A 10,454-nucleotide genomic window follows, 5' to 3' on the forward strand; every position below is an offset into this window, starting at 1 on the left:
TTTTAAAAGTGAAGACAATTTCTGTATAGGTACTTTAGCCACACAGAGCCATGAAGTTGATGCACAAAATTTCCTTTGGAAGTGTCACGTTTCAGTTTGCGACCAACGGGTGGCACTGTAGGGCCCCGCCTGCAGCTGCTGCAAAGATGTTGGTCGTTTTAATCAGCGGCAGTTATAAGGACTACCAACACGAGCATTCAGGATCGGGTCATTGTTTGTTTCACCCTGTCACGTTTGTTTTCACTTGTCATGTTTGAACTCCTGGTTTTGTTTGCTACTTTGCACCTTTCTGTTCTGATGACTTTGTTATTTGACATTATGTTCCTGCTGACTCTATATAATACAATTTGTCAAATACACCCTGCTCCTCCCTCCTGCCTGCTTTTTTGGTGTCCACCACCACCTTGCAAATTGTGACAGGCAGCTCCATAAAATGATGTGGTGGGCTGGATCTGGCACCAGTGCCTTGAGTTGGATGCTCTTTATACAATGTTAAAATTAAGCCACTCAATAATGTTATTAAGGTGAATACTTCAATGTGATTTGAAATATATATATATATATACAGTAAAGTCTCGTTATATCGATATTCAAGGGAGTCCGAAAAAATATCTATATAACCGGAACTATCGATATATCCGATATCGATATAATGAGACTTTACTGTATATATATATATATATATATATATATATATATATACAGTAAAGTCTCGTTATATCGATATCGGTTATAACGATAGTACCGCTTATTACGATATTATTTTCATTTCCCTTGCACATTTCTAGTCTTTTTATGTATAATTAGTACCGTTTAGTACGATACCCGGTTGTTACGATAATCCGGTTATTACGGTGCTCCTTTTCATCCCCCGCCGGCCATTTTTGTTGTTTACATCGATATATCCGTCGCGCCATTGGTCAACTTGGTCACGTGTCTTGTTACGTGAGCAGCTCTCCGAGCAGACGCCATTTTCAGACGGCAGCTCGTGTGTATCAGACGGCTGCTCGTGTGTCTTCAACAATGGACTGTTTTGGATGCCATCAGAGCAATTTCCAAAGCGTGGAGCACGGTGTCCGAAAACACCATCAAGAACTGCTTCCGTCACTGCAAATTTGAAAATCCAGGGTGCAGTGAGGAAACATCTGCAGCTAACGAAGAGGATGACGACAACATTCCTCTTGCAGTGTTGGCTGAAAAGCTAAAAGTCGCCGACATTGCATCGTATGTCGCAGTCGACAAAGACATTGCGACATTCCCAAGCTCATCAGATGCGGATATCGCAGCGGAGGTCAAAGCCAAGTATGCCACAGTAGATTCCCGTGATGATGATGATGCTGATGACGATGAAGAAGAAGCGACTGAATGCACACCTTTTGCAACTTCGACAAAAGCGTTGCAAGGGGTTGCGGACACGCGATCTTTCTTTGAATCCGTAGAAAATGCATCCGGTTTTTTAGAAACGTTAAACAAGATGGAAGTGTTCATATTAAAATATAAAAATGGGAAGCAGAAGAAGATTGATGACTTTTTTAAATAGCTTACATACATACTAATTGCAGTGTTATGTACATGTACTGTTACATGAATGCAAGCGTTTTTTGCAACAATGTTTGTTGTTTTGTCTGCTGAAGCGTCATGATTTTGAAAATGACTGTACATTCCATACTGTGCATTAAAGGGCAACCAACATCACTTTTTGTGTTTCTTGAGTCAGTCAAAAAGCTGTTGTAACGTCACAGCTGCGCGCCGGGATTCTATTCAGCCACTCTCGAACGTCACGTAAGTTATGTAAACGTTGCAGTTTTGGTTTTTCATCCATGTACAGTATTTAATTGTGTTGCATCCAGATATCTTTATTGTTTGCAACAATCACTGTTTTTCATATGATTGTACATGCTGGCGTTCGTGGCTTCGTGTGAATAGAACTTGACGATTTAGCATTGGTTGGTTGCATTTTTGAAAGGAAATAGTCATTAAAAAGTGTAAAGACGTTTTTATTTTATGCACAACTTTATTTTTCACTTCACTACTGTACAAAAAACATGTTAGATACGCAATCCATGAACCCAATGATGAAATTACATGCCATAACAAAGATGCCGCATTTACGCACCCCCCCGCAGGATCGGATATATCGATAGTCCCGGTTATATCGATATTTTTTCGGATTCCCTTGCGTATCGATATAACGAGACTTTACTGTATATGTATTCTCTTTATATTACAATTATTTTGAATGGTAATTTTGCATAAATGCTGGGATACAATAATTGAGTTTCAAACATGACAACTGAAATGAATGCCTTTTTTGTCAACATATTACTCCTGCTATGAAACAGTTCTTCAGTTCTGGTTGGCAAACATTCTAACTGTTCAAGATAAACCTGTTAACGTTATCACTGGAGCACTGGTACAGTATGTTCCCAGAGGCTAGCCCTATGCTTGCTATTCGTCTGTGTAACAAACCTGTCTTCAAATCATGACACAGTCAATCACTCATACAATGTGGGGAGCAAAAGAACACTGTGTGCACTGTATGGGGAAGTGCATGCTTGACTGGGAAAGGAAGTAGAAGTCCTTTTGCACCTGTACAGATTTCCTCTCGTTCGCCAAGATTGAAGACATTTTAATATATATATTTCAAACCGAGTGGGAACTATTTGTGGTAGGCCTTTTTCTGTTCCAACATGTCTGCACAAAGCAAAGTCCATAAAGGTGAGTGTAAATAAGTTTAGTGTGTCAAAAAGCCAGACCTCAATCATAACAACTACCTTAAGGTAGAAGTAAAGCACAGATATCGACCTTTGGCAATTTCCATTATGCGGAATGGTAAGGCAACCAAATACTTTTGTTCATATAATGTGGATGATGGCGTTATGTTTTCTCAAGCAGATCCCAGTCAAAGCATCCCCATCTCCATTCAGTGCGAAGGCACAGTATAATCATTGCATCAGCAATGCACGTTTTAAAGAGTATCGACAGACCATTATTCACTGTGGGTGTCACTCCTCAGGAATTCCCAAAGGCTTGATTGACAACACAACACTCAATATTCATTTGACAATAGGATGATTTCTAACAGAGGAGGGTAAATTAAAAAGATGAGTACAAGTAGTTGTCGCTTTTAGATTTCATTGATTATAGTTTGTAGCCGTCAACACTCGACATGCAGTAATTCACATTGAAAGACACATTGAAATCACCTCCAGCAGAGGTGCCTGTAATGTGTGTTTTAATTACACGCTCCGTCATCACAAATGGCAGTATCAAGCTCAGCACCTGTCATGAATTCTTCAGAACAGCAACTACCAAATGTCTAATTATGTTCACTGGCTGCGGATGAACTGGTCACGAGCAATCTGTGGAAATGTTCCTGTACATTTGCTTGACAGCTATGATTCAGGGCCTTGTGACATCTGCTGCGACATGAAATCCAACCGTGAATTTCAGGAAGAATATTTGCAGTGTTTGAAATAACGTCTGGTCGGATGCCTGAGGCGTGTAACTTAAGCCGGGCGTACAACTTCCAGAACCTCTCTGCCCGGGTGGCCGACAACTTTTTCTAGAAAAAAAATGGAATAGATTTTTTTTTTAAATCAAACGTTAACTTAATTCCGATTTTGAAATATTCGTTCGGTTTGAAATTTCGGAATTTCGGTTCGTTTGGCAATTTTTAATTTCGGTTCGTTTGGCAATTGAAATACTTGGCAGCCAATCAGAAGCCTGCATCGAATAACTTTGCGCCCGGACTTTCTCGAGCGTTATCAGGTCGTGCATTTGCATATCATTTTCAAAAGTAGAAGTAGAACACAAAAAAATGGATATGTGGTTAAGAATCAAGCCAAAACCTCAGCCCCAGAAGAGAGACTCAAAAGAAACTAACAAAATTTATGACGCTAGAAAATGTAAATGTACATTGAGAGCATCGTGGAAAGAGGAGTTTACGTGTCTTGCAGCAGATGACGCAACGCAAATATTGCACTGTGCAACCTGCCAGGAAGTGTATGGACAAACGACAACTCGAGCAAAATCATCAGCAAAGGATATTTACGATAAATTAAGCAAGGGAGCATTTGTGGGAGGTACATCAATTACTTAACGTCTGTGTAAGCTCTCAGTCGTACAGGAGTGGTCCATCGATGAGAAGGTTTCTTCAGCCGTCATCTGTACAAAAGTGAAGGTAACCTTCACTTTTGTGAAAAAGTGAAGGTAACCTTCACTTTTGTACAGATGACGGCTGAAGAAACCTTCTCATCGATCAATTACTTAATATTTAATACAGTGTTGTTCTGTGATATATTCTGATTATCAATCCTTATTACTTTTTTTTGTTTGCGATTAGTCGTCATATTTCAAGTTGTGAAAAATTGGGAAGGCAACTTTATGGCCGGGCAGGCAACTATTCAGAGTTGTCTGCCCTTTTTGTCATGAGTTTCAGACACTGATATTCCATATAAAAATACTGCGTATATGTATGCCTTTATAGTCAGGAAAAAAGGAAAATAGATCAGTGGAGAGCTGATAGTTTCGGTTTGAACATGAGTTCCTGCCTTTCTGTTTGGAATTTGAACGTGTTCCTTGTGCTTAAGTGGCATTTTGACATTTTCCAAATTCCCAAAACATGAATGTTGCCTGTATGTATGCATGTTTGTCTTGACTCACGTACGAGTACACGTGCATGCAGCCATCCTTTTGCCTGAAAATGCTTTTTCACACTGCATACAGCAGAGCTCACTCAATAAGCTGTTGACAAGTCCATTCATTGTGCATGTGCTGCGAGGGCGCGATGATGCGCCGCGCTGCTCAAGGATGCTTGCTTGGAAATGCAAAAAGCAATTGGCCAACAAGCATGAAAACTATCCATGCTACTTCCTGGTCGACTGCCAAGTTATACTCCACCTCTGGCCTAAAGTCAGCTGGGATTAGCTCCAGTGCACCAACTACCCTTTGAGGATATGCAGAAAGCAATGGATGGATGTAAAAAAAGGACAAGCCACAATTAAACATTCCTTTAATTATTCAACTTGCATGAAATTCTTGATTAATTTCAATTAATTTTTCACGTGTGAGCCTGGTGAGGATAAGCTACATTTATGACAGACGGGTGGATGGATGATGGAATGGTTTGTAATGAATGTGTGGATTCATGATAACCTCATAAAATTGCAATATTATTTGCTATTTTTGCGAGCTGTCTAACCTTTCTTAATGATGTCCATCTATTCTTGAAATGTCCATCTTGAAAATGGCTTTGACAGTAGATCTCCAATGAAATCCATTTTTTCTCCTCCTTCAGTTATTGTGGGTTGACAAAACCGCTATTACATCAACACAAAAATTTATTTTCTTATGCAGCTCGCTACAGATACAGTATGCTAGCTCTGGCCAGAATGCACTTTTCACTAGTGGCGAGTGATATTATTATTGGCTAGTAACTAGCCAATCTTGTGACTCGCCAATTATAGTTTGCGAAAACTCTGACGTTTTCAGCGCCTTCCAGCAGGCCTTCGGTTGATAACTCGAACTCAGATTGATTAAAGCAATAATTTCATCAACATTGATTTCTTTGCTCCAGGGCCTGCAGAACTGATTGTGAAGGCATTCAGGTAGATTTCTGACCCTAGTAACAAATGATGGCTGAAATGTGCTTGATTAAATGCTTAAATGTGAAAACACACATCTGGAAAAGCAATGAAAGGAAGATAAAAGACAATTTAGAATTATTTAATAAGAATTGATGGACAAATTATAATTAACGTCAGCCTGTGATTCAGATATTTTTAGACCAGCAGAGAAGACCTTGCAGGCCCTGATGGGCTACCACTGTTTAAATTTGATTGGCACTCTCTTGAAGATGGGAAGACTCTTTCGTGCTCATAAGCCAAATAGTGAGGTGAGCAAACATTGAGGTGTTTGCTCAACAAGTATACATCAATGGACTCTCTGTATCTGAAAGGAAGGGCAGACATTGGCATCTTTGGATGTTTGAGAACCACTCGTGATCGCAAACATTATCAACTGTTCAATAGCCACACTGTCTGTATATGGCCGTCGTTAAGCAAAGCCTGGGTGCCTATGTGAAAACTACTGATTTTCGCTGAGGTGTAACAGATGTTCCTGTGACAATGTAGGTCAGGGAAAAAATGTGTTCACCTAGAATTGTATTGAGCCGCTGTTAACGGGAAGTGCGACGGACAAGAGTTTTGTTTGCATGCGCGAGGCCATGGCCGCAGATCATATTTGGCGGTGACACATGACGATGTCGTCTCGTCTACGCAGATACACCTACGGTCTGCCTTCAACCACTGTCACATTGCACTGGAAGAGACGAAATGTAGGTTGAGGAATTACAATCATGTTGAAGTCAGCGATCAACAGAGACAAAGGAAATTTGGACTCATTTAAAGTGCTGCCAGTCAGGAGAGTTTCAACCCCTGGGTTTGTTTGGAAACCAAGCATGCAGCTGAAATATGAAATTCATTGTTTGTCTATACATCTCTACCTAAATTCATAGAGAGGGGGAGTATTGTATTCAGTGTTCAACTTAGCATGGCCAGTGAGATTTTATCACCTCTGTTTACAAGATAAAGGTTACCTTGCATTTTTTCCTTCTTTTGGCTTTATTGCTTACCTCGTGCCAACGTTTTATGCAGTGCACGGCAAGCCATGCCACATGTATCAATACATCAATAGGGACGTGTGCTTTGGTCCAGTTGTTATATCACTGAGCCTAATGTGGAGCAACTAGTGAAGTGAAGTATAACTGTATTGTGAAATGTGTGCAGCATACAGCACATATGAAATTTCTTCCCTCTCAACCAGACAACAGACAAAATGTAGAGCCATTGTGGGTTCCCGCACCACCATTAATAGAACAGTTAACATAAAATGACAAAATAATACAATACATAAGATACAGACAGTTGTGAAATCTCACTCACCACTTTTACTGCATACTGTTTGTAGTTTGAAGCAGGTATAGATGCAGAATAAGTGAATCATGGTGTCTTTTTCACCAGTGTATCATGCTGACATTTGTATTGCTCACAAATTGTGAGTATACGGGATATTTAAAGTACTTGTCGGCAATGGTGCACTGCAAAACAAAAAAAAAGGGTTTGACGAAACAACAAATTTCAATGCAACAAAAAAATCATTAGATTTTATGTGGGGCAATTTGATTAAATGTTTTAAGTTTTGATATTGTTTCACTCCCTGGTCCTTTCTACTAACTTTGTGACTGCTTCATATGTCCTGTATCTGATACCCGGTCAGGTTAAGCACTTTGCTGACGTTTCAGCTGTTGTTAAAGCGCTATATAAATCAATGTATCGTATTATATTCTAAGTTTTGCTCTTGTGAAAATTACTTTTGCTGAATTTCACAATAAAGAAAGTACATTTTTGGCATGGTTGTCCCTTTTATAGAACCCCCAACTTAAAAATAGACACGTACATTGAGTTTATAAGTCAGAACAACTTGCTGAACTTTGTTGTGCTACTTAATATCGTTGCCAAATAAGTAGCGATAAGTAATTTACATTCAACTTTTTTCCCCAACCCAAATTAGTATTTCAACCCAAAATATACGTGTTGTTTACTGTGTGGTAACAAGCCACGTGTTTTGTCCTTTTTTTTCTGAGGCTCATATCTGAGTTGTGGACAAGCTCCACTCAAAAGGCGATTTTTTTTTTGCTTAAGCATATGACACGTCTTTGTGCACATAACTCAATAATATATCTTTTAAGAATCATAAAGTATTCTATTAATCCCTGTGCTCTTGCTTCTGCTTGCTATTTGGAGCCACGTGATGTTCAAACTTTCTGTACTCTGTCTCTGCCCGAGGCTGGTGACAATGAATGAGACCTCAGTAGCGTGACAAAATAACTTCTCAACAGCTTGCTTGCTTGAAATCACCCCAAAATCTATGGAAGGAAAATATAATAGAGTATCTATTAGCAGACTATCTCTATTCCACAAGCCACATTGATTCCAGACAAATACGGTATGGGCTTTAATCATGTTCAGTGTATAGTTGCTTCCCAATGAAAAGGGTGTCTTTCCAATTAAAATCCAATGTAATCTTTTTTTAATTAGTTTTGGAAGTCAAACTAAAAATAAAAAAAATAAAAGTGAAGAAAGGTGCTTTCTTTGGATCTAAACAGGACTCAAAAGTCAAGTTCTCACACAAAACTCATGAATTGACAGCTTCGATCATGTCTTATTTTTTTTATTAATAAGATTCACAGAGCAAATTTTGTATTATTTCCCAAAAAATACATATTTATACTTTAGACTTTAAAACATCTGACCATATATCTTGTATAAAAAGTGTTTTTTCTTTTGCACAGCAAAAATATCACATTTATGTTTGACAACATAACAAAAACAGACACTATGTACATTTTTGTCAATGTGACAATTAAGTTAAGTCCACAACAGTGCAAAAATAAAAGAACAGAAGGGGTTGTCCTCTAAAGAGACAAAAAAAAGTCTGCATCTACAAAGGCAGGGGTGGAGAACCTGAAAAATACAACCGACTACTGTATTATTATGTATTATCAGCATGTTTTGGTTAAATGTTGCAATGGCTGCTGGGAGAAATTCACTTGGCATGCTATATCAGGTTCCCCACCCCACAATAGATGTAAAAAAAACTAACAAACTGAATATTTCTGGATGCTCGTCGGCACATTTTCAACAAATGTTATTTTTCACCAATAAGAAAACTTGGGTAAACAAGTCTTGAGGAAAATCCTCTTAAATAAAACATGGGAAATAGTACTGTGTGTTCTAGTTTCTGAGCACCAGAATTTGGCAGGTTATAAGAACACATCTTCAAATAGACTCCCTGCATCCCAGAAACAAATTCCTCAATATCATCAAATCTCTGAAATTATGTGAATGTTTGTGTAACCCTTCCTCACATTGTTGTAGAGGCACAAATTCTAAGCAAGTTTCCATGCTGTCAACAGGTGATTTGTCTCTAGGAGAGGAGACACATTGGCTCAGCATATAATAATGGCGTATTGTCAATATTATTCACTGTACTTGTATCTGCTCAAAGCCGTTGGAGAGTGCTTTGAGCTCATGGGTGCTGTCTATAGACGATTCACTCCCCGTGCTCTCTCCCGATAGTAGTCTGGTGACTGTGAGGTCAGCTTTCAGCGTCTGCACGTCGTTGCCTATGCTCATCTCGCCTAAATTGTTAATAATCTGAGTGAGCTCCTGCTTGCCATTGGCCACACATTCCGCCGTGTCCAGAATGTCCTCGCATTCAAAGTGCATGGCTTTCTCCTCCTCCTCCTCACCGATCAAGTCCTCCGTGATGGAACCCAATTTAGGCGCGCTCCGGCTGCGCTCCACCGGTGGCTTGTAGCAGCACTGGCCGTTCAGCAGCTTCCTGAGTGGCTCCAGGGGGATTGTTTGCTCGCCGATAAGCTGCTGCTGCTGGTGCCGGGTATCGTCTCTCCTCTTCAGGCGCTTGAACTCCGCCAGGGCCGTGGCCGACGTCTGATAGAGCAGCAACGCCATAGCTTTCGCCTTCTCCGGCTTGGACACCAGCACGGCATGGCAACGCAGCATCACTGCCTTATGCTTCATCTCGTGCCGGTAAATCCAAGCAAACACCTTGGGCAGCCTAGGGTCTGCCACGCAGTAGGTTATCCGGTGCAGCAGGTACAAGTGTCCGGGTCTCTTCGCCTTGTCGTCCACGTGCACCATGCGGATGCCCTGCGAGCTGATGGTCAGCCGCATCTTGGTGCCGTTCTTGCCCATGTCACTCTTGCCCCAGATCTTGCTCACCGCCACGTCGGTGCAGCCGTCCCCCTTGGACTGGATGGTGGTAGCGTTGCCCAAGTAGAACACTGTGTACGTGGGGTCGTCGCTGGTGATCCTGACCTTTTTCCGCTTGGACTTGAACATGTTGCCCACGCGGTTGAGCGCGCTCTCTGGGCACGACTTGGCGAAGGAGGTGAGCGCCGAGTAGGTGAGACTCACCGCATAGCCCTTCGGCTTGGACTGTTTGTCTTCCTCGATCAAGTCGAACTTGTTCTTCTTCCAAGGAAGCATTTTAGAGCCGTTCGCAGCGAGCACCTCGACTGAGAGAGAAGGAAAGGTGAACTTTTGAATAGCACTTCTCAAGTTTAGGAAATATTTTTAGCGCTCTCTAATCCCAGTGAAGTCACGTGTGAGGTTCTACTCTACTCTAGACACCGTACTTCATGTGTCCATCCTCTAAAGTTGCCCGTGGCAGCATGTTGTGCGTCGAATCAACAAGTGAAAAGCGGCGAGCCAGGAGCTGATGACTATATACTGGAACAAACCATTTTGCCATTGTAGGGGGGGCTGAACCAACTGAGAATCTGAACACCGAAACTGAGCAACACAGTATCAATGTGTTATGACGCCACCCTCCGGTTTTTACAATAGCTGCATTTCGCACATGGCATG

General features: G+C 40.9%; 1 protein-coding gene across 1 annotated transcript; it reads right to left on the reverse strand.

The window, feature by feature from the left end:
* Window positions 1-9,023: 9,023 nt before the first annotated feature.
* On the reverse strand, window positions 9,024-10,275 carry fam43a (family with sequence similarity 43 member A). The gene has a single exon (XM_089001695.1). The coding sequence runs from the start codon at window positions 10,071-10,073 to the stop codon at window positions 9,045-9,047; it is 1,029 nt and encodes a 342-aa protein (XP_088857821.1). The 5' UTR covers window positions 10,074-10,275; the 3' UTR covers window positions 9,024-9,044.
* Between the last annotated feature and the right edge of the window lie 179 nt (window positions 10,276-10,454).

The sequence above is a fragment of the Hippocampus bargibanti genome, linkage group LG07, assembly GCF_051943395.1.
Source record: "Hippocampus bargibanti isolate YZ-2025 linkage group LG07, ASM5194339v1, whole genome shotgun sequence".
NCBI classification, from domain to species: domain Eukaryota; kingdom Metazoa; phylum Chordata; class Actinopteri; order Syngnathiformes; family Syngnathidae; genus Hippocampus; species Hippocampus bargibanti.